The following is a 22,408-nucleotide window of genomic DNA, read 5'->3' as shown; positions in this document are numbered from 1 at the left end:
TATATTTCTGTGTTAGCGGCATGCTCGCAATAAATGGATCAATTTGGCCATACAAAGGGCGTACGGGCGGTAATATTCATTCTTTGGGTTGGACCGGATCATTCCGTCGAAAAAAAGAGGCCAGTCGAATCAAATCTTCCCATCACGTTACACTTGCAGCAGCAAGTTGGTCATACTGATACACGCACGATCAACACAGATGTTGTTCCCTTTATATATTTATGTATATACTGGCTTATTGACAGAGAGACGCAAGAACTATACTAGAGAATGAACAGGGAAGCATTTACTATATGTTTTGGAGCAATAGAGGGACAAGACATTTTACAGTTGAGGCGAGGTTGCAGGGGTTGTTTGTTGCTGTGGGGCGAGTGAAGGAGGAGGTGGAGGTGGAGCATTGAACGGTGGCAGCGCAAGACTGCTATCTTTGCGTTCGCTCTTCTTATCGTCCCAGAGGAACGCTGTTAGCGGGCGATCGACGATAGCAGATGAGCTAAGTGCCAGTGCACGAGGCGAATGTGTTACAGGCGGCGGCGGCGCTTGCTGCTGTTGGTAAGAAGATGGGGGATACCAGGAGGACGAGGAGTTGTTTCGATGGCTATTATAGTCTGCAAAATTCTGCAGTCCAGTGTGCGAGGACGGCGACGACGTTGAGTACGCTGCTGCTCGCTCGAGGGGTACTCTAGCCGCCGCCGACAGGTCCGCCTTATCGCTGCTACTGCGTGCATCTGGTACTTCGTCGTTTGGTCGCGAAAGTGTTGATGGCGGTGGTGGTGGCGGACCGTAGTGGTGACTCGACGAAGGTAGCGGTGAATCGGTCCGTGCAATTTTTGCAGATTGTGTGGCGACTTTGCTACTGTCCGTAGCAGATGCCTTATAAAGATACGCGCAGTTTAGTGTATGGAGGACAGGGGCAACAATTTCCATATTCGTCAAAAACACTTACAGAGTTCTCGTGAGACATGTTGGTATAAATCATGTACGTGATGTAGGCATGCATTGCATTCCGTTTGATTTTCGGATTTTCTTTCTGCAGCAAACAAATGTCGTTAGCATATCTCGTCACATGAGACGTCTTTTTTCCCCTCGTACTTTCTTTCTCCCACTCTCTCTCTCTGTCTCTGCTTTTCCTCGACTTGTTTGTACTTACCATTGACATGTAATGCGATGAAAACTTTAAACCTTCCTCAGCCTTTACATTACATTACCCCAGTTATTACCATTGCATATTCTACATCCAAAGCTTCTCGCAATTACCTGGGTGGCCGGAACCTTTTCGTGCCACGTGCTGTCCTGTAAAAGAGAAGAGGCGGGTTGCTGGTAGCGGTGCCGTTTTTCTGGATGCATATCCGGTTGTTCATCATTTACACCGTTGTTGTTGTTGTTGTTGCTGCTGCTGCTGCTGCTGCTGCTGTAGCCATAGTATGCCTGCCACTTGCGTTTCTGGCGTGGAGGTTCAGATGCTAGGTCTGCAAATTAGATCTCGCTCATCTTTTGGTTCTGCAGCTCTAGGCTTTCTAGCTAACCTCCACTCTCGTCCTGCGACTGTCTCTTTCTGTCTTCGTCATTTACAGCTGCCGCGGCTGCAGCGAGAATCATTATAGGGTCAGACTCTGGGTCGAAAGGTGCAAAAGGCGGAGGCCGTTCGGCTAGAGATAGCACGGTATCTGTGTGTGAGCATACAGAGCGAAAAAGCCTAGGTAGCAGGTGTCGAACCTTTGGAGACATGAGCAAGTTCCTTGGTACTGCTTTGGACAATAGGGTCCTCTGCAGGGCCTCCTTGCGTATTCTATGAATAACCGGTTCAGATTAACAAATATTACATCGGGACACGATCCGACTTACTGGAACAGGAGAAGCGAGTCCAGCAGCATCTCCATCGCTGCTGCCTATATATTCATTGACAAGAAATTGGTTACGCAAGACAGTTGTCATTGGAAAAACTTTAGAAAAGACGCTTACCGAGCAGGTTGTTGATAGACATTGAGTTACCATCGCTGGGGCTGCTTTTGCTCGGTGAGCCGCTGTCGCTGGCACTGCTGCTACTGCTTGCCGCATCACTCGACGCCATAGTCTAGATTAAAAATAAAATAAAATAAAATAAAATAAAATGTAAACACCATCTGACATATAAATACACAACGGATGGACCCATTCCTTCCCCCACCCTCAAAACTGTACTCCCTGGGACCCCCCATTCGACCATACAGAGGGATCGTAAGAGCTGGCGTGGGGAAGGAAGGGTTCATTTTATCGAGCAGATTACCTTTGGCAGAGACTCTACATTTTCGTACTTGTGATTGGACAATGCAAGCAAAATGCATCCGGCTTCCTCATCCAAAGCGTCCAAGCTGACAAGATTATCGGTTTTGATAGAGTTTGGAGCCTGCGAACGGCGTCGCTCGCCGCGCAGCGCAGACGCTTGCGGTTGGATCTTTGGTGGGTAGCCCATGAAGGTGATTTGTGCAATCTTGCAGGCCGAGGAGAATCGGCGGCGACCAAGCAGAGGAGGACGCTGGGTGCCGAGAGTGAGCGATGGCCCGTAGAACGATGACAATGCTGACATTAACCGAGCTGTGGCACTAAAAGTTTGGCAGTAGAGAACTGACAGCTGGGAAAAAAGAGACGTGGGGAAGAAAGAAAGAAAGAAAAGAGAAGAAGCGAAAGAGAAAGAGAAAGAGAGAGAGAAAGGAAAAGGCAGCGAGGGGAGTAGGGAAAGGTTATCGCACTGTGCTTTGTGGTAGGTTGCACCAGAGAGAAAGGCCCTGGGAGAGGAGGGGGGTGGGTGTTGATCTTGCCTGTGTAACCCAAACGAGACGCCCAGGACATTTGATCTCTCTTTTTCTGTCCTCTGCCTTGCCAATCCTCGCCGCCCTCGAGCCGCCCATTGTCTTCAAGAGCATACATTTTCCGATATCCACTGTTGCAGCTACATTTTTCTGTTCCTTGCTCAGGTCCCGTAACTTCGTTCAGTCTGCTGCTGAACTGTCCGTGCGCCGTCTCTTCGGAAATCGCTGCAAATGGTCTGAACTATGTCTTTCCGACGACATTTGACAAAAAACCTTGGCGTACTTTTTCTTTGACCTTCGATGGTGTGTGCCATGCTTCCGACAAAAAAGCATGTTTGTCATGGTTTTAATACACACATGGTACCTTCCATAAGGCTACTTTCTTTCAACAACCTTGACTCGCCTTGTCCATGTTGCCCAACAAACAGAATGACACGCTCGAAATAGAAACCTCTGATTTGACGAGAAATAGCACGCTACTTGAATATCCGCCACATGCCATTTTGACGGGCACTACAATGTGCAGTAATTTGGATGTATTGTTCTCTTTTTCAAATGAATGCTAATAAAGCGAGGATCGGGTATCTAGCGCCGTTTTGATCCTTTAGTGTGCGGAGCTTTCTTGCTTCGCTGGTTACTACTATTATTCGGCTCAATGTCTGATTTGCGCAGATACAACGTTGCGCCCTTCATCTTTCCAAGGCCACCAGTGATGCCAGGATCACGATCTCGTTCCTTCTTCTTCGTAGGAGTGACATACAAATGCCGAAGTGATTTGTCGTACATGCCGGTATCCTTGGCTTCTTGTAATCTCTTCTGCTCCCTTTCTTTCCTTTTCGCATCCATGCCTAGTCCGACGGCTATAGGTCGCTTTTGCTTTTTACTTGTCTGTAACAGACAAGTAGGTTAATAACTTTATAGTTTGAGATCATCTTGCTTCCGTTACCTTTGCTCCAAGCTGATCCAACTTGTCCCACATGTGCCGTCGTTTTTCTTTACCGGTCATTTCTTCCTTTTCTAGTTTACAAGGATGAAGGGTTAAGATATGCGTTGTACCGCACGTTGCCGTAATCGTTGCTTACGATATTCTTCCAGTAATTTGGTTGTTGCGAGCAGTTCTTTCAGTTCTACATCCTTGCGATCGTTCTCTCTGCAGCAAACATGGATATCATTAGATAGATCATCTCAAGCATCTTTGTATTTGAACATACTCTTCATCTTCCTGTTCTTTCTTGGATACAGGTTTAGGCGGTGGTGCTGCAGTAACCGGCGGTGCTCTGATTACTTTTGAGGACTGGAAGCAAATCAACAATCAGAATGTTTTAACTTTTTGCTTAACAGCATATCGTATACCGTACCATGAATGCCTTCTTCTCATGTCTATCGATTTCTGCTGGTTGACTCCGTAAGGTCGAATCGTCGAAAACAACTACTTGCGGCTCGTTCGTCGTCGTCTGCTGCTTCGCTTTTTCTGGTTCATTTTTTCCCACAACAACGACCAAGTCAATAACTTTGACGATACAGCTATACACTATCCGGATCACTACCTGACTCTTTTTTACGTATCTTCGCATTCTCGTCAGCGGCACTGTTTAAATGTTAATTGTCGGTTAATGATCATTAAAGACGACAAAGACAACAGCAGTGATCTTGGACTTGCCTGCTGTTATTTTTGCGTTTTATAGCCAGACTCTTTTGCAGTCTTGCATTGTTTGCCGTGTTCGACTTGACATTGCTTATAAGTGCTGCCAGCGACGACATTTTTATGCAAAGTTTCGGTCGAGAATAGAAACAGGAGGTGCGACCTGAAAAGCCACGACTTCCCCAGGCCGATAATTTCGGCAGGATGTGCTTATTCTATTTCAGCGTATGTCACTCTTGCAACTCCTCGTAAATTACAAGGAGCCGAATTCAACTATCCAACGGTAGAAAAAGAATTATTGGCAAGAATTCCCACGCAGAGATATCGCGTATGGATCCAGAAACAAGAGGCGTATTACAATTGCAAGTTCTACGATAGAACCAAGGCAAGTGGAGAACGCCAAATCAAAAGCGAGCATTATCTGCCGGAGCGACGAAATTGATAGCAACGCCAATGAGACCGCGGAAGACCATGCATCCACCTTGGAAGAGTTAGCACTTCGAACATGTTCACTTGGAGAAGAGGACGCTATCGTTGACACGGACAGCGAGGGAGGAGAAGATGTGGAGGCGATGAGGGATTTGCCCCAAAAAGTGCCTGGAGAGGAAAGCCAGGTCGGGCCAACGCTGCTAAAGTATTCATGCTTGTCATCGGAATCCGAGTATCAGCAAATCGTCACATCCCTCGAGTGCGGCTTGACTCCTGAAACTGAGCATAAGTCCCACAGGGTATGCGATCTGAAATATTGGATGGACGCTAGCACATTTGCACAGATAGCAGCAGATGGTCTTGGACAAATTGGTGGCGATTTCTGCAACGAGCATGGAGCACCCGTCAAGACTTCATCTTCCACTCTAGACTCTTGCTGCTGATCTTATGCTCGAACCTTGCATTCTCCATCTTCTGATCGACCATGCAAAGTTCTTGATAATAACACTCCATATCATCATATTTTTCGAGAATGTAAAGTCAATAAAGGCACACAAACCTTCATTGGCATCCTGACGTTAATGATATCTTAAGTGTTCATTCATTTCCAAGGTTACAGTAGAAGAGAGAGACAAGCGACTGGAAGAGAACAGCCTAATGTGATTAAATCGCAATTTGGTTTGAATGCTTTCCTCAAAATGGCAAGTCTCATTCCATCATTCAGGGCGGGCCCATTCCGGCAGCAGCAAGCTTTCTCTTCACTCTCTTCTTTACTCCTCCTACGAATATGGCGCACCATCAAGCAAGCCCGTTTGATGACCCTGCCAATCCGTTCCAGGACCCTTCTATTACGCAAGCCCTCAATTCCACCCAACAAGAGACGTTTGAAGTTGAGCCCGATCCCAGCAGCAAACAGCACCACCAGCACCACGATGAATATACCTCGTTCCAGCAGTACTCTGACAGCAGCAGGGACCCGTTTGCACCTGAAAGCACAACAACAAAGACGCTCATTTCAGAACCGAGCAATGGGAGCGGCTCTCCTTCCTCGTCTGATTTAGAAGCTAGAGAAGCAGCCCTGCGCCAAAAGGAACGGGAGCTCGCCGCGCGAGAAGCCAACCTGGATATACGACAACGACCGCACGCCAACAACTTTCCACCGTGTTTCCCCATCATGTATTTGGACATACCCGCCGAGATTCCGCTGGAGCATCAATCGACAGTCTGGTGGTTGTATCGCGAGTGGCTCTTATTTGAGCTTACGCTTGTTATCAACTTTGTCGCCTGCCTGTGTCTCCTATTCTCCCATCCAGCTTCTGTTACCAGTGCACCGACTGATTTGGGCGTAGCACTTACGGAAATGTTCACGCACACCCTGGCCAGTTTCTTCTTGTGGTATCGACCGGTATACAATGCGTACATGAAAGAAGTATCCTTGTACTACTGTAAGTGCAATCATCATTTCGTGATTTTATGTGACAATAATTCATTGGTTAATTCCTGCTTTTTGCATAGTCTTTTACTTTGTATTCAACGGATTCCATATACTTTATACCTTTTACAAAGCCGTTGGTATACCGAGCACGCAAGTATCTCAGGATAACGGATTAATATATGGACGAGCATTGCATGTATTAATGACGTTATTTATTCTAGTGGCGGTGCTGGGTTAATTCTGGTTGTAACATTATTCACGGACGGATATATCATTACCGGCATCCTTGCATTGCTGGCGGCTATTTGCTGGATCAGCATGGGCGTCTTGGCTGTCTTTCTATATCTTCGAACGTACAAACATTACAAGGCCGCAGGCCATACATTCAAGGAAGCCAAGGAAGACGCTTATGGTCGTATCGGCAGATCCACCGGTGACGCTGCTATCAACATGGCATGGAACGGCCGCCGATAAACCTAAAAAAGATATAATATACATGAATGCATGTTGTCCATATAGTTCAAACGTATAAAAATATATATGAATATAGGCTGAAGCTGATTTTCATGCCATTTAAAGTATTTCGTAATGCAACTCCATCCTTTTTCTGCCTCCTGTGCCAGAATACCTTTTGCCTTCTTCTGATTTCTAGCCTTGTTCGTCTTTTCTGTCTTTACATGGTTCCTGAAGACCAGCTTTGCCCGTGCTCACTGTTATCTGCTTGAAGGATGCCGCCGTCGAATTCCGGTTTCCTTCCGTCTTGTTAACCCATACCATTCATTGCATTACTTATAAGATTTCCCCAAACTGGTCTCTCAAACTAACGTAAAATCAATTCAATATATATCATGCAGTTATTTCTGTACCTCAGACCATTTCTTTTGTATGCAATACGTGCACCATCAGGATGAATACAGTAATTTTAAATGACTGTCTTTTCCCTTAGTTTCCAAAAGATTACTAGTAAACACTAATAAGGATTTCGTTAACTTCAGTAGTATGCAGCGAGTGCCTTGCATTAGACAACAGGCATTTATTTAGCATGCGGCCAAGTGATTTCGTTAGATGCGACATGGTATTATCAACAATGTGCCTTAGAACTTTGGAAATACTGTACTGTATTGCTATTACATCTTTATTGTACATTTTGCTGGTTGCAAAGAGTGATACTAGTGAGTATCCTAAAAAAAGTCTGGGTCTAGCACTTTCTTTCTCTATTTGTCCTTCTTTTTATCTTCTTCATCCTTCAGAACTTCTTCCTCGTCTCCTACTGGTGCCATGTGCTTGTCCTCTACGTTCTCGCGCTCGTTGTCTGTGACAGCGCTGCCAGGTTCGTGGTTCCGCTCGACCACCAAGTCAGTTTCACCTGAAGTTAGAGTGGTGACTCGAATTCTAGCCGTCTCTCCAGTTCGTACGCCTCCGTCGATCAACAAACGTGCTAGAGGGTTCAAGAGTTTCTTTTGAATCAAACGGTTCAGAGGTCGTGCACCGTAGGCTGGATCGTAGCCTCGCTCTCCAAGCCAATCGCGTGCTGCCAAGTCAACATCCAACTTGATACGGCGGTCACTAACGCGGTCTTCCACTTCTTTGAGACGAACATCCACGATATCGCGCAATGCTGTTCGCGACAAGCGGTTGAAGATAACCATTTCATCGATACGGTTGACGAATTCCGGGGCGAATGCACGGTGCACGGCATCCATGACGCTCTGCTTGGCCCTTGCGCTAACTGTTCCGTCTTCGTTGACATCTGTCACGAGCGCGTCAGCGCCCAGGTTGGATGTCATGATAATGATAGTGTTCTTGAAATCAATCTTGCGTCCTTTGCCTGTATAAAATCCATGTTAGATAACTTGACACAATATGCGCAAAATATATAGAATACTTGCTGTCAGTCAAAACACCATCATCGAGAACTTGGAGGAGCAAATTGGAAACTATGTAGAAAACATTCTTGTCAAACAAGAGACTTGATGTGCTCGATTTCTGCATATGAACCTTACCATCTCTGTGAGCCTTTTCCATTTCATCGAGCAAGACAACTGCGTATGGACGACGACGCACGGCCTCAGTCAGTTCACCGCCTTCTTCGTGACCAACGTAGCCGGGAGGTGATCCAACCAAACGACTAACCGAGAACTTCTCCCTGGGAAATAATGATATAGTTGTTATTTCCAATGCCTAATTACTAAACCGTTTCTGGAAACCTTACATGTATTCTGACATATCGACACGGACGATAGCATTTTCAGTATCAAAAAGGAATTGAGCAATAGTTTTGCAGAGCTCGGTCTAATATACTCGACGATTAGACATTGAAAATTTCAACATTGCAAAAAACATTTCACACATACCTTGCCAACGCCGGTTGGACCCAAGAAGAGGAACGATGCAATTGGTCTTGAAGGGTTCTGCAGTCCAGCACGGCTCAATCTAGCAAGCCGTTAGTATTCCGTTATGATGGACGAAATGCCGTTGAGATCTAATCATACCTAACAGCTTCGGATACAGCCTAGAGGATAGAAATTACATCAATACCTATTTCCAAGCGACAATTGCATAAAGTCTTACCGTAATGGCTTCATCCTGGCCGACGACGCGCTGTCTGAGCACATCTTCCATGTGAAGCAGCTTCTCTCTTTCTCCACGCATCAAATTCTATGTAAATGCAGTTAATTAAAATATCTGGACGAGCATTACAGGCCGTAGCATTCATCATACATACTCGGACAGGAATACCGGTCATTCGGGAGATGACGCGCGCAATATCATCAGAGGTCACACGTTCGTGAATCAAAGATTCTGGATTGTCTTCTTCCGCGCTAACCAAGAAAAATGATTATATGTTACATACAGCACAATAAGCATATACATTTGAACGGTACTTACGTATCCTTTGGCAGTTTCTTCTCCAAACTCGGGATTACACCGTAGCGCAATTCAGATGCTCGTTGAAAGTTTCCAGCTCTTTGTGCCGTTTCCAACTCAACGCGAGCTTGCTCCAAATCTTCCTTTGTCTTTTTGATTTCCTCGAGTTTTTGTCTAGATATTGTTTTTAAGCATGTGAGGATTGCGAGAAATCCTGATAAAATGCTACCTCTCTTCATTCCAGATAGCTGTCAGGCGCTCGCTCTCCTTCTTCTTTTCGGCAAGCTCGGATTGGAGCTTCTCACGTCTCTCGACTGACAAAGTATCGGATTCCTTTCGCAAGGACTCGAGTTCAATCTGGATAGTCATAATTTGACGATCAAGGTTCTCCAATGCTTCCGGTTTGCTTTCTTGCTGCAGTCTCAGCTTGGAACAGGCCTCATCCACCAAATCGATGGCCTTGTCAGGGAGAAATCTGATACAACAACGTTAGCAAAGCCTTTCGATATACAATCACGACAGGATATTCATCGAACCTGTCGGTAATATATCGGTGAGAATGAAGCGCTGCAGCTACCAAGGCGGAATCCTTTGAATAAAGTCAGGCACACACTGCAGAGATAAATATCTTGATTGTCACAAACTTACAGCAATCCGAACACCGTGGTGAACTTCGTATCGTTCTTTCAAGCCTCGCTAGAAGTAACATTGCTTGTAAGAAAGAGTTCCTCCTCATATTCTAACACCTATCTCAGTTACTCACCAAGATAGAAATCGTATCTTGGACCTGTTGTTTTCGAAAAGAGGACCACAGTCAGTTTTCCTTTCCTAGATACCTATAAGACTGTACTTACTGTTGGTTCCTCCACCTAACCAAATCATATCAGCTTATTTGTAGAATACGGCGTGAGTCGATAAAGAGACAACTTACCATGACAGATTGAAAGCGCCTTGCCAGAGCAGGGTCCGCCATGATATACTTTGATTGCGTTCGTTAAAATCCATGTCCTTTTCAGCACATTACCACAATAGCCACTCACTTTGCGATACTCATCAATGGTAGTCGCACCAACGCAACGTAGTTGACCGCGGGCCAATGCAGGCTACTTTCACTGTCAGTGATGTGATGGTTTCCATCGACGTGGTTATTGCTAACCTTGAGAAGGTTTCCAGCATCCATAGCACCTTCCGCTTTACCGAGACCGAGGAGATTGTGGATTTCATCAATGAAGAGGATAATGTTGCCTTCCGCCTCTGTCACATCTTTCAATACACCTTTTAAACGATCTTCGAATTCACCCCTAGAGTAATTCACGCGTTAGAACGCAGCAAATCGAGGTGAATTTTATATATTATGTAATTACCGGAACTTGGCGCCAGCTACTAAGCTCTAAAGCAAGAGTCTAAGATAAGATACGACCAATGATAGTCACAAAGCTTCAACTTACGCCCAAATCAAGAGCAATTACACGTCTGCCCTGAATAGATTCCGGTACTTCGTTTGCAATGATACGTTGTGCAAGGCCCTATATCTTCATATTATTCTTCTCCGTGCTTGATATAATCACTGTGATCTCAACTCACCTCTGCAATCGCAGTTTTACCCACGCTGGTATAATATGCACATTACTAACGCGGATTTTACATCCCCTTCATATCAGGACTACTTACCCAGCTTCACCGATCAACACCGGATTATTCTTTGTCCTTCGTGACAGTCTACATAGCTACCCATCAGACAAAATGCTCATACTTGTTTTTTTAAGATATCCAGTAAAAAATCATACACTATATGCTTACATTAGCTTATATATACTAATAAATATGCATTCAATGTTTACCTTCGATTGTGCGTCGAATCTCCTCGTCGCGACCAATAACCGGATCTTCCGGGATGCAATGTGAGCCAAAAAAGTCCGATTGCATTACGCGGGGTTGTTGTTGCCCCATGCATGATTCCTACCGAGTTTGCCCTTTTCCGCCATAGCCGTCAAGTCGATACCCTATCCTCGCGTTGAAAATAAATCAGCAAACGCACATTGAATCTATGTGTCGTGGTCCTTCTTACAAATTGCTCCAATGGTTTTTCTTCTTGCTGTTGCTGATTAGGGTTCAAGCGGAAACCACCGGGTGGCATACCGCCGCCTCCTCCTATTCCATGCATTGAGTATCATATTTAGCATATATATAATGCACATCGTGCATACCATTGTAGAATCGTCTTGTACTGTAGACAGCTGCCGAGCGGCTGGAGAGTAGTATTGAGGCAGCAAGTGGGTGTCGGGACACGCTGCTGCGAGCTAAACTCGTACGTGCTCGTCCTAGTCTCGCTAAACTTTTGCTTTGTGTGGCAATCGTGCGCTGAGCTCTGAGCATTCCGGAGAAGAACGTGGAAAAGCAGGGAAATAATGCTTGACAAGTAATAACTCGCACGCGGTTTGGGTTCGGCGCGGTCGGTGCTCAAAATGGCAAGTCACGATTTTTCCGGAGCAGTAACTTTTTGACAGCACCCGCCAGCTGACCTGGAAAGAGGGAATATTCCTGCCTGCCTGCCTGGGTTGCTAAGAAAGGTGGTGGTCATGCTGAGCAGCGTCCGTTGGGCTTTGCATGCTTGTTCTCGGAGCTCCTCCTTCTCGAGCACATTCTGCGCACAGTTGCGACCACAACAACAAGCATGCCAGCGTTTTCGCAACGGTGCTCAGATCCGCTGGTCATCGAAATCGACGACCGAGGTACATAATATATCACGACACCCGACGACAGTTTACTAAAATAAAACGGGTCCATGCAAAGAAATTGAAAGCAGCAGATCCTGCTAAAAACATTGATCTGCAATCGTTTCCGGCTGAGAATATCCGAAACTTCAGTATCATTGCGCATATTGGCAAGTTTTTTAAGAACAATGGGATCACGTGAGACATTGGAACTTACTAGTTTAGAACAGATCATGGAAAAAGTACCCTAGCAGACAGGTTAGAAATCAAAACAATTCCAAGTTTAGCGTATTTAACATGTACGTAGACTCTTGGAGTTGACGAATACGATATCCTCGAGGGGTTCGAACAAGCAAGTGCTTGATAAACTCAAAGTGGAAAGGGAGCGCGGCATTACAGTAAAAGCTCAGGTAAAACCATTAGCATCGTTCTCGTATAATCATATTTAGTCACTGAATTTACATATATATGATTGATAATATTGCAGACAGTTTCCATGTTTTACAAGTATAAAGGAAAAGAGTACCTCTTGAATCTCATTGATACTCCGGTATGTTCTGACGGCTTTCCTTGCTCTTCTTCTTCTTCTTCTGAAAGTATTTGCATACAGGGACACGTGGATTTCAGCTACGAAGTATCGCGCTCACTAGCAGCATGTCAAGGAACACTCTTGCTTGTGGATGCTGCACAGGGTATCCAGGCTCAAACCGTCGCCAACTTTTATCTTGCATTTGGCGAAGATCTGCATATCATTCCGGTCCTCAATAAGGTTGATCTGCCTGGCGCAGAACCTGGACGAGTCAAAAAACAGATCGCAAGTGCTTTTGAACTAGACACGTCCAATATTTTGCAGGTATGGATTCATGCATTTTCAATCCCACGCTAAGTTATTGCTGCTAACAAGTGAAGACTAGATATCAGCCAAAACAGGACTCAATGTAGACAAGATATTACCCCAAGTCATAGAACAGATACCAAGGTAAACATGATCTGTTTGCCGTATCCGTGCAGAGTATCTTATGTTTGCGGTTGGTAGTCCTTCTGGATCCATAGACAAACCGTTTCGAGCCCTACTATTCGATTCATGGTACGACCAGTACGTCGGCGTCGTGTGCATGCTAGGCGTTGTAGACGGAAAAATTAGGAAGGGTGACAAAATTACATCAGCGCATTCAAACGCGAAGTACGAAGTATCTGAAGTAAGCATAATTTTGAATCGTCACCATATACAATTACGCGAAATTAATGCATGCTATAGGTTGGCATTATGCATCCAGAACAAGTTCCAACCGGTTATCTGTATGGCTTGCGTGACAATACAGTTTATCAAGACTTTTACTAACTATTATCATGGATAGGCACGCTGGGCAAGTAGGCTATGTCATTTGCGGTATGAAGACGGCGTCTGAAGCCCATGTGGGTGATACGTTCTACCATGTCGGCCAACATGTTGAGGCACTGCCTGGTTTCCAGCCTGCGCAGTCCATGGTGTTTGCCGGTATTTTCCCTGTTGATACAAATGACTTTAAGCGCTTGGACGAATCGATCACGAAGCTTACTCTGAATGACGCGAGCGTCTCGGTTCACAAGGAGACGAGGTAATAGATGTTTACAGAAATCTGGAGATTCCTCCATGCTAACGATGTGAATTTAAAAGTCATGCTCTCGGTCAGGGATGGCGTCTAGGATTCTTGGGTACTTTGCACATGGATGTATTCCGTCAACGATTGGAAAATGTAATTTATCCGCATAAGCAAACGAGCCTTTTTGTGACATAAATCGATTAACCTTGTATGCTTAGGAATACGAAGCAAACATCATTGTCACGCAGCCGACTGTGCCTTACAGAGGTAAGCAAATAAGTGACATAATCTCTCTCTGTCTTCTCTATTTTCGGTTGACCAACACTTTAATACAGTCATATATAAGGATAAGACCGTGAAAACGATCCGCAATCCCTCAGAATTCCCTGATCACGAGGAACGAGCTTTCAAGGTCTTGCGCTTCGAAGAACCGATGGTCCTCGCTACCATGATATTCCCGGAAGTAGGTTGCAGTTGCCAAAGTCCTAGCTTGATGATACTCTAACCATGAATATTTGCTAGGAATACATGGGTAAAATGATGGATCTTTGTGGCGTAAGTTGGTACTTTGGATATTTTATATTTCTTAAATTTAATGCAACGTGTTGCAATAGTCTCGGCGTGGCGAACAAAAGGAATATGTGTTTGTGGATGAAAACAGAGTCATGATGAAATACATGCTTCCACTTGCAGAAGTAGTTACCGATTTTTACGATGAACTCAAGAGCCGATCGTCTGGCTATGCATCCTTTGATTACGAGGATGCTGGCTACGAAGAGAGTGATCTAGTCAAGGTTGGTGATATATGCTTTGAAGCCTTGGTACTACTTGTGGCTAATATATGGTAAATAATAGATGACTGTGTTGTTAAATCACAAACCGGTGGATGCGTTGTCTATTATTCTTCATCGGTCGCAGGTAGACCAAGTCGGCCGAGACTGGGTAAAACGTCTCAAAGGCGTCATACAGAGACAGCTTTACGAGATTGTTATCCAAACTGCTATCGGCGGCAAAGTTGTCGCTAGAGAAACGTGAGTGATTTATAGAAAGTATGTATTGAACCCATATAATACTAACTGCAAAGCTGCAACAGCATCTCACCTTTGCGAAAAAATGTCACGGCTAAATGCGTAAGTATGTATATCTCTAATGAAGAAGCAGTATATCTCACTGCGTTGCAACATCAACAGTATGGCGGCGACGTTTCGCGAAAGATGAAACTTTTGCAAAAACAAAAAGAAGGCAAGAAGCGTATGAAAATGATTGGTAAGATCTACGGCTCCTCTCGTCTGCATTACTCTTGAGTGATCTGATCTGATTACGTTTTCAGGCAATGTCGAGATACCTCAGAAGGCTTTCTATGACTTCTTGGATAGAAGATCCTCGTAATAAGTAATCATCATCATTGATAGATAAGTTTAACACTGTTGTATATATTCTCTCCTCTTCTTCCTTTTTCTTGCACTATACATACAGCAAAAATTATAGTTCTTTCTATTACATTGCTTATTGATCTCACTAGACTCTACAGTTTTATTTTTATTTTATTTTATTTTTGACATTGGATCATTATTGTCCTGATCGAGCTCGTTTGCACAGTTCCATAAATACGTATTTATTATATACAATATACGTGCGTGTGTGATAGAGAGATATTCATGTACAAGTTACACCAAACTCCATTGACCATGCTTAAAGACAATTTCCACAGGCCGTTTTTCATCCAAGCTGATGCGGCCAGCTTCCAGGATAGCGGTTACCAGGACAGTGTTGCGGATGGTAGGCAAGCTTCTAGCATCGAGCTCCTTGATAGATACTTTGTCCTCGTTAAACTGGCGGCATGCATCGACAAACTTTTCAATGGATATGTAGCCGTAAGCAGTCTGACCACCGAAATGTCCTTCCTCGTCAGGTGCATAGTTCATGAAAAACGGGTTGACGTGCGCGTGGCCGTTTGCGTCAGTGGTAGTCGTGTATCCTCTGTGCGCCTGGTCAACGTTGATTTCACCTTCGGCACCGAGGTAATGGAACCGCTGCTGCGAATGGACTTCGCTCTTATTAGGCGCGCTCCAGGAAGATGTGTAGACAGCCACGCCCTCGCTCTTGTCTGATTCAGTTGAGCGCCAGTTGACTAGCAATGTGATAGTATCCTCGGTACCCTCAGTCAAGTTGAAAGGTTCGCTTGTAGCAACTCCCTTGGAGCCTGAGGCTACGACGCGGTAGGGTACCGCTCTACCTTCCACTGACCAGCAGTGGAAATCAATGTGATGCGAGTTCAAATAGTAACTGCGCGAAGCAAATGTAGCATCAGTATCTATTACCTATAGCTCCTCCCTGGATTGCTTGCTTTCCCTCACCTAATATCAGATTCCTTGCCAGCCCATGCACGGAAAGTATCAAGCTGTCGCTTCGGCTGGCTCATGTAACTGTAAAAGTAGTTAAAGTGCCCAAGACTAATTGCCTTTGCGCGCGCATCGCAGTAAACGGGATCGAAACGCTTGTGGTGCTCAACCATAACAACAACATTGTGCTTCTCTGCCTCTTGAATCAAGATTTGGTGTTGTTCAAGGAGCTTAACTGCAGGCTTTGTGACCAAAACATGGATGCCTCGTTGAATAGCATAAAGAGCAATGTCGAAATGGGTAGGATCAGGTGTAAAAATGGTAATGGCATCACCGCGGGTCAAATAGTCGTCGATAGCTTGCTTGTCTATCCGTCGCAAATATAAGTATACGTGAGCTGCTCCCACCCTTTGATTTTTTTTTTTTGAAAAAACATACACGCATCAGGATCGGCTTTGCCTTTTGCAGGTGATGTGTGGTCGAGACTGGTATCCATGTTGTAGACTTTGCCGATGTTTGTATCCAGATGTTCCTTTATAGCTTCAAACTTGTTGCCGTTTGTGCCAACAAGGCTGACCTTGCCAACTTTGCCACGGCGTCTCAAGTCAAACATCGTCAATGCAATAACACCGACCTGCCACCGGTGTGCGATCTTAATGGATTTGCCCTGAAAAGATGTGCTGCATTTGGAGGGTCAAACAAACCTTTTTATCAGACTTGGAGGCTCCACCGTTAACAAAACCGGTAGTGTATTCTCCAGTTCCAACCATCAACACATTGAGTTTATTTAAGACGGTCATCTTGATTTTGGAAATAAAGCTAACAAAGGGAGGAGAAAAAAATAATGCGTGTGATGTGTGGTCGGGACGAATGCTTTTATACAAGACGGACAGCATCTTTAAGTGGAGTTTTTGGTTGACTTCCGACAGCCCCGATTAATTCGCCTATTCCCCGTCTGCTTCCTTCACGCAGATTTTATTAGAGGAATCATTTCTCCTACGGTAGCTTTTAGCAATATTGCCCGCATGCATGAATTCTCAGAGCACTGCTTACCTATGACACGCTGTATCCGTTCCTTGCCAGCTGTTTCTTTCTTGATACGTGTAAACTCGATTTTACCGTCCATGATCGATGCTACTTCTCGGCAAGGTTCCGACCGCACCATCTATTCCATAGTCGAAATAATTTAGAGTGGTATCTACATGCGCAGACGTTTGTGAAATTTACCAAGGTACCCAGAGCTACCAGTGCCCGATACAAGTTCTCGTCGTCCGATTCTACTTTAATCAGCTCTAACAAGGATCCAGCTAGTCCGACTTCGCAGTCATCATCTCGTTCTGGTCGAGAAACGAGGAAGACAGCAAAACTAATGGATTAAATATTGTAAGGAATCTTAATTCCCTTTGTGTCCACACGAAACCATTGCATGCTTCTACATACTTGACTGCAAGCGTAGTGATAGCCAATCTTGCTGCTTTGCCTTTGAATACGCTTATAATATCGTATTGTAGTATTTCTGAAATGACCGTCTTGTTTTCAGCTACTATCTCCCTTCCAGCTGGAGTATTGAACAAATTGGCAGCTCCTCGGTAAGCAAGCATAGCATTGGTCTCTGCAATCTTTCCAGAGGCTGGTGCACCCAAGTTTCCAGCTTGTTGGATGAAAGCGAGAAGATCTCCACCAAGCGTTGCTTTCGCAAGAAACAGAGGTGCGTATAATGCGAGTAGACGGAAAAGGTCCAGTGCAGGGAAACGCTTTTCCGTAGGCAGGGTATCCACCATTCTTACGCACGCTGACGCACTTCCTTCGTCAATGGATTCAGCCTGAGGATTTTTGAGATAGGAAACGATCTTTGGTAAGCATGCAATATCCTCCTCTGGCAATTTGTTATCACCAAGTTCGCTGTTAATGGATTGTAGCTTGGAAACGATCGCATCCAAATTGGCTTGCTTTAGACTCAAATATGTGGTCTATTGTATGATAATTAAATATGATATGTTTTGCTGAAAGCCAGATTACCACCTACTATAGGTAAGATCTTTGCTTTTGGCGCTGGAGATACTGTTTCATTGACAGTTTTTACAGAGGAACCTGCACCGCGATAGGATGAAGCCCCTAAAATAAAAAAATTAAGTATATCTGTAGTGTACTACTTTTCCAGGATAATTTACCAGTGAATGGGTCTCTGAATTCAGTTGGATTTGTACCCATGCTGGTCGTACTCGAACCTGGCATGTATCTGCTTCCTCCTGTTCAAATAAATACATGTCCATCCAACAAATACATATATGCCCCTTACCTGTAAAAGGATCATGGTATTGGCTTGTCGATTGACCGAGCTCGACTCCTTGAGCATTCTTCGTGATAAAATCCGCTATCTGATCCAAGTATATTTGCGGCAATTCATGCTTCCAGATAAACTTTTGTGCTGCTTCATATGGGTTCTCTGGATTTTTCCTTAATGCATAGCTTTTCCAAGATATAGCTCAAAATACCTGTCACGTTGTAAGGCAACTTGAGCATTGCCCCAGGACCACCTCCGATATCGATATCGAATACATAGTCATATTCTTTGCCTTCAAAGGTAGTCTTGCTTCCAGAGCCGACACCACCGACAACTTCTCCAATCTTTTGCCAGCTCTGACTTTGAGAGTTCCATTGGTGAGCCTCTACTGTAGATCCCATGTTGACCATTAGAACCTGGCCTTCTTTCTGCCCTGGTCGTTGCAGAGCCTCTGGCCCAGGGAGCTTTTCCTTGTTGACATCACCAATTTGGTTTCTGCACACAAAATTAGGTTTGTTCACGTTATACAAATAATATAGCTTCACTTACGAAGGAATAGCTTGGCTAGCGAGCAAATCGTCAAAGTGCTAATTTGTGTTAAAACGAAATCAATCTTTTTGCATGCCTACAAGATATCAAACCTTAATTTCTTCCTGAGTAGCTACTCGTTCGTCGGCTCTTGTGAAAACTCTAACCACGGAATCGCTTCCTCCGACTACAATGTCTCCGTTAGGTAAGGCATCGACCGTCCACACTGAAATACATGGTTGCTGAATAGTCTGCAAGCATTCCGAATCTAATGATACAAATGTTAGCTCGTTGTTGCCGTAGCAATCGAGGTTGAAATGTTACTATTCCAGATTCGAACTGTTCGATCTTCGCCGGAAGAAACGATCTCGCCACTAGGTAAGACTGCAACCGAATATACAAAGGAGGTATGTCCATCTAACTGTTGGATACACTCGCCTTCTAGCGTCCATACACGTAATGTCCTGAACTAGTGTAAGTGATATGACGTAATTTAGTGATTATTTTCTACTTACGCATCGTTTGAGCAAGATACGAAGCCTAAATTGGGAAGCAATGCTAAACCACGCACCGCATCCGTATGGCCAGATATCACTTTCACTTGCTTTCCGTCCTTCCAAAGTTGAATGGTTTTATCGGCAGCACCTTATTCATTACCATTAGCTTCCTGAACCACCTCTTTGTATCCTTTATGTAATGTTTCAACCTGTCAAGATCAAGTCGTCTTCAATAGCTAACACTGCCCAGACAGCCGCTGTGTGCCCTTCTAAAGTATAAGCTTGTTCAAAGTTCTTCCATACAATGACTTTCCTAAGTGACAACGACATCGTTGTTATCATGTTAATAAAAGCTAGGAATGAACCTGGGCTGATTATCTCGACTAACTTGTCCCATGAACCCGAAATGATGTGACCGCTGGGCGAGACGGCGAGTGCACTGACATTTTCTGTGTGGCCAGCAAGCGTTCGTATGGGCATATCCGGCACAGATGGATCGTGTACATGTATAAGCTTATCGGAGCCTCCAGACACATACAAACCTAATGCATTCCATGTTAAATCAAAAGATATTCATTTCAGAGGGCATTGCATGAATTACCACTTGGGAACTCCTGCGTGGGCTTTACATAGCATAGAGAGTTCACAAAATGTTCGTGGCCCCTATACACAGCGTCAGGTGTGAATGTCTGAGGACTGATACGCTTCCAAGCGCGCACGGTCTTGTCACGGGCAGCCGAGAGAACAGTATCGTTGGAAACAGCTACCACAGATCGTACCTGGATAAGCAACAGTGATGAGCATGTAACCCATCTCACGAGAACTGCACGGCTATACTCACGTCTTGCTCATGTGCCAAAAGCGTGGAAGCTAGTCGAAATGAAGGTTGCATGCTGAAGAGAGAGAAAGTCGTACTATGCTGCTGACGCGTTGAAACGCATTTCAAATTTAGACCGACGCTGCTGACTTTGTTCTCCCAAACCAACCTACATTTCACTATACAACCATGCCTAAGCTGTCCCCAGCTGGAAGACGGTAAAGCCGAAGACTCCTTTCATTAAAGAACACATAACTGAATCGAATACCCAGACTTGCAACAATTATCGTTTCAGCACCGTTTGCCGTGGTAACTTCATGGATTCTCTATAAGCGATGTAAGAGCAATCTCTTAGATCCTGCGTTGGCATGGCAATGTAACGATCCTATGTAGTGGTTCTTGGAGAAGAACGACGAGTAGCCGATGGTCGACCTATCAGACCGACCGGTGTCCGACAAGAACGAGTATCTAGACCACCGGAAGTGTAAAGACGTTTGCTATGTATTGTACAAATTCAAGTTCCTTGTTTTCAATATTTTGACATGAGCATGATCCAAAGACGACAATGCACATAAATGACATTCGCATGCAATTGATATATGATGAATGTGATGATTGGAACATGATTTGAAGTGCTTGTTTGCGCCAACGTGTTTACAGGTTTTAGTCCCTTCTATGTTTTCGTCTGCTGCTCCTAGATGGGCTGCGACTTCGGCTTCTACTTCTAGATCGTCTTCGGCGCCTATCCCGATCCTTGCTGTCACGGTCTCGATCTCTTCGGCTGTCATAATCTCTCCTGCTTCTGCTGTCCCTGCTATCGTCTCGGTCCCTTCTGTCTCGACTACTTTCTCTGCTGCTGCGGTCCTCGTCTCGGTCGTCCTTGTACTTTGAGACTTTCTTGAAGATGTTGATATTCTTCAAATCGTAGACGGCTCGTCGATTCTTTTTCTCGCTTTTCTTGAGGTCCTCTGGTGTCGCACCTAGGCCAAGTAATGCTTCTCTCCTCTGCGGTTCAAATGGTTTCGGTAGCCTGTTTAACGATTGTTAGCAAAACTGATGATTATCATGGTATTATTAACCTCACTTACGGTGCATTCTTTCTATTACGACCGATACCTTGACCTTCACTCCATCCCATGCCTCTCAGAAGCGCAGCTCCGAAATGTTCAACGGGCATTCGTTCGTAATCTTCCATAGTCGTTTCATCTGGTCTATTTGCGACGTCGTTCCGAAAAGCTGTTGATTCGTCGATAGTTGTTATCGTCAGATGTGATTGATCTACGTCTTTGTTTGTATTTTTCGCATCTAATATGGATACGCAAAGGTCATTCATATTTGCGCATAATTTGAATGTAAAGATAAGATATGAGATGCATACCTCTTATCAATGCATCCAAAGCCTGCTCTTCAATGGTTTTTTCTCGCTCTGTCCGTGTCCTTACTTGCTCGACAACAGTTTCTGTTTCAGTCTGATTGCTGCTGCTGGTGGTCGTGGATTTTGAAGACATGATCTGTAAACCATAACTCTGGTTGCTCTGATCTATTACTTCCGGTTCAGATGCTGTAAAAGATAGTTCTTGACCGCTTGCTGGTCTATACAATGTTTTTTTCCGTGATCGCCAGTCAACATTTTCTAAGGGAGTGATTGAAAGTGGTTTCGCCTCTTCTTCGCCATTCAGTCTATGACAGCAGAATACGTCAGTTCTCGATCGTTATGGTTTTCCACCACAAGAATCCACACAGTTAACAAACAGGATAATCTTGCATTATCTTACTTACGATTTCAGCTTTCCCTCCTCAAAACCGGTGACCATTTCTACCTTATCGTTCTCGTGCTGTTCATCGTCGTCATCGAACAAAAGTCGGTTTCCGCCACTTCTGTTGAAAGATTGCCGAGAGCTGGTATTCTTTTGCAGCGGTAATTTTGCACCTGGTTTTCCAGAGATGGAAAACCGTTTGAGGCTGCTGCTTCCGTTACTGGACATTGTGTAAAAGAAGCTGTAAAAGGTGTGGATCGTCGCAATTTGCAGAGTTGAACACTCTTTTTGGAACTGAGAATCAAATCAGGGCTTTAGACTCCCCTCTCCACGCCTCGTTTTCTTCTTCCTCGCTTGAATATGGCACGCACACTCGAGGACGCTATTATAAGCGAGACACAGACATTCGTTGAAAATCTTGAAAACGTAAATGCAACTGTCATCTTGAATTACGCGATATACTAACTCTATCAAAGTTGAATGCGCTAGTCGTGGCTACCAACAAGGAACAGACCGATCCCCTAGTCGAAAAGTTGCGACGCGTGGAACAGAAAATGTCGCTTGTGTATACATTCTTCAAAGCTTCAGCTTATTCCAACACTGCAATGTGGCAGGACAGCGAAGGCACAGATCAACCGGATACAAACCGACCTGCATTCACCTAGGAGCTTCGAAAGGCTACTTGCATGCATGTGATATTTGCTGCCTTAATGGAACGACACT

The 22,408-nt window shown here is 44.7% G+C and overlaps 12 protein-coding genes across 12 annotated transcripts; 5 read left to right on the top strand and 7 right to left on the bottom strand.

The window, feature by feature from the left end:
- Positions 1-324: 324 nt before the first annotated feature.
- VTP01DRAFT_3765 (uncharacterized protein) lies at positions 325-2,566 on the bottom strand (the record flags this gene model as incomplete). Its single annotated transcript, XM_069382372.1, has 9 exons — positions 325-873; positions 947-1,030; positions 1,151-1,192; positions 1,258-1,463; positions 1,527-1,649; positions 1,717-1,789; positions 1,846-1,889; positions 1,963-2,074; positions 2,267-2,566. 9 exons carry the CDS (start codon positions 2,564-2,566, stop codon positions 325-327), a joined length of 1,533 nt encoding a protein of 510 aa, XP_069236091.1.
- Positions 2,567-3,374: 808 nt separating this feature from the next.
- VTP01DRAFT_3764 (uncharacterized protein) lies at positions 3,375-4,550 on the bottom strand (the record flags this gene model as incomplete). Its single annotated transcript, XM_069382371.1, has 7 exons — positions 3,375-3,677; positions 3,736-3,806; positions 3,872-3,939; positions 4,001-4,083; positions 4,148-4,260; positions 4,337-4,377; positions 4,450-4,550. The coding sequence occupies 7 exons, from the start codon at positions 4,548-4,550 to the stop codon at positions 3,375-3,377; spliced, it is 780 nt and encodes a 259-aa protein (XP_069236090.1).
- Positions 4,551-4,658: 108 nt separating this feature from the next.
- Positions 4,659-5,303, top strand: VTP01DRAFT_3763 (uncharacterized protein; the record flags this gene model as incomplete). Its single annotated transcript, XM_069382370.1, has 2 exons — positions 4,659-4,714; positions 4,772-5,303. 2 exons carry the CDS (start codon positions 4,659-4,661, stop codon positions 5,301-5,303), a joined length of 588 nt encoding a protein of 195 aa, XP_069236089.1.
- A 344-nt stretch (positions 5,304-5,647) lies between these two features.
- Positions 5,648-6,769, top strand: VTP01DRAFT_3762 (uncharacterized protein; the record flags this gene model as incomplete). Its single annotated transcript, XM_069382369.1, has 3 exons — positions 5,648-6,305; positions 6,376-6,445; positions 6,517-6,769. 3 exons carry the CDS (start codon positions 5,648-5,650, stop codon positions 6,767-6,769), a joined length of 981 nt encoding a protein of 326 aa, XP_069236088.1.
- Positions 6,770-7,509: 740 nt separating this feature from the next.
- Positions 7,510-10,136, bottom strand: VTP01DRAFT_3761 (uncharacterized protein; the record flags this gene model as incomplete). The annotated part of the gene is made up of 15 exons (XM_069382368.1): positions 7,510-8,123; positions 8,185-8,232; positions 8,299-8,441; positions 8,508-8,587; positions 8,650-8,728; positions 8,788-8,807; positions 8,867-8,953; positions 9,021-9,117; positions 9,185-9,337; positions 9,393-9,638; positions 9,700-9,752; positions 9,812-9,859; positions 9,927-9,950; positions 10,018-10,032; positions 10,095-10,136. 15 exons carry the CDS (start codon positions 10,134-10,136, stop codon positions 7,510-7,512), a joined length of 1,749 nt encoding a protein of 582 aa, XP_069236087.1.
- A 63-nt stretch (positions 10,137-10,199) lies between these two features.
- VTP01DRAFT_3760 (uncharacterized protein) lies at positions 10,200-11,539 on the bottom strand (the record flags this gene model as incomplete). The annotated part of the gene is made up of 8 exons (XM_069382367.1): positions 10,200-10,464; positions 10,528-10,553; positions 10,612-10,689; positions 10,748-10,772; positions 10,835-10,882; positions 11,093-11,166; positions 11,232-11,314; positions 11,371-11,539. The coding sequence occupies 8 exons, from the start codon at positions 11,537-11,539 to the stop codon at positions 10,200-10,202; spliced, it is 768 nt and encodes a 255-aa protein (XP_069236086.1).
- Positions 11,540-11,742: 203 nt separating this feature from the next.
- On the top strand, positions 11,743-14,849 carry VTP01DRAFT_3759 (uncharacterized protein; the record flags this gene model as incomplete). Its single annotated transcript, XM_069382365.1, has 19 exons — positions 11,743-11,895; positions 11,957-12,047; positions 12,108-12,135; positions 12,185-12,287; positions 12,365-12,427; positions 12,488-12,730; positions 12,792-12,856; positions 12,914-13,076; positions 13,136-13,176; positions 13,236-13,475; positions 13,535-13,613; positions 13,679-13,727; positions 13,796-13,923; positions 13,983-14,015; positions 14,075-14,254; positions 14,316-14,491; positions 14,554-14,590; positions 14,651-14,726; positions 14,791-14,849. The coding sequence occupies 19 exons, from the start codon at positions 11,743-11,745 to the stop codon at positions 14,847-14,849; spliced, it is 2,007 nt and encodes a 668-aa protein (XP_069236085.1).
- Positions 14,850-15,127: 278 nt separating this feature from the next.
- Positions 15,128-16,602, bottom strand: VTP01DRAFT_3758 (uncharacterized protein; the record flags this gene model as incomplete). The annotated part of the gene is made up of 4 exons (XM_069382364.1): positions 15,128-15,746; positions 15,818-16,169; positions 16,241-16,436; positions 16,507-16,602. 4 exons carry the CDS (start codon positions 16,600-16,602, stop codon positions 15,128-15,130), a joined length of 1,263 nt encoding a protein of 420 aa, XP_069236084.1.
- Positions 16,603-16,766: 164 nt separating this feature from the next.
- Positions 16,767-20,003, bottom strand: VTP01DRAFT_3757 (uncharacterized protein; the record flags this gene model as incomplete). Its single annotated transcript, XM_069382363.1, has 16 exons — positions 16,767-16,798; positions 16,856-16,967; positions 17,030-17,168; positions 17,243-17,772; positions 17,829-17,917; positions 17,974-18,051; positions 18,102-18,248; positions 18,298-18,581; positions 18,636-18,673; positions 18,728-18,882; positions 18,939-19,078; positions 19,130-19,259; positions 19,321-19,424; positions 19,500-19,653; positions 19,713-19,890; positions 19,953-20,003. 16 exons carry the CDS (start codon positions 20,001-20,003, stop codon positions 16,767-16,769), a joined length of 2,361 nt encoding a protein of 786 aa, XP_069236083.1.
- Positions 20,004-20,117: 114 nt separating this feature from the next.
- VTP01DRAFT_3756 (uncharacterized protein) lies at positions 20,118-20,416 on the top strand (the record flags this gene model as incomplete). Its single annotated transcript, XM_069382362.1, has 3 exons — positions 20,118-20,146; positions 20,201-20,265; positions 20,322-20,416. 3 exons carry the CDS (start codon positions 20,118-20,120, stop codon positions 20,414-20,416), a joined length of 189 nt encoding a protein of 62 aa, XP_069236082.1.
- Positions 20,417-20,591: 175 nt separating this feature from the next.
- On the bottom strand, positions 20,592-21,913 carry VTP01DRAFT_3755 (uncharacterized protein; the record flags this gene model as incomplete). The annotated part of the gene is made up of 4 exons (XM_069382361.1): positions 20,592-20,958; positions 21,017-21,233; positions 21,307-21,608; positions 21,708-21,913. 4 exons carry the CDS (start codon positions 21,911-21,913, stop codon positions 20,592-20,594), a joined length of 1,092 nt encoding a protein of 363 aa, XP_069236081.1.
- Positions 21,914-22,045: 132 nt separating this feature from the next.
- Positions 22,046-22,350, top strand: VTP01DRAFT_3754 (uncharacterized protein; the record flags this gene model as incomplete). The annotated part of the gene is made up of 2 exons (XM_069382360.1): positions 22,046-22,111; positions 22,162-22,350. 2 exons carry the CDS (start codon positions 22,046-22,048, stop codon positions 22,348-22,350), a joined length of 255 nt encoding a protein of 84 aa, XP_069236080.1.
- Positions 22,351-22,408: the final 58 nt, after the last annotated feature.

This window comes from Rhizomucor pusillus, assembly GCF_041956525.1.
Source record: "Rhizomucor pusillus strain CBS 183.67 unplaced genomic scaffold VTP01scaffold_18, whole genome shotgun sequence".
NCBI classification, from domain to species: Eukaryota; Fungi; Mucoromycota; class Mucoromycetes; order Mucorales; family Lichtheimiaceae; genus Rhizomucor; species Rhizomucor pusillus.
This window is presented reverse-complemented; position numbering and strand designations above follow the sequence as displayed.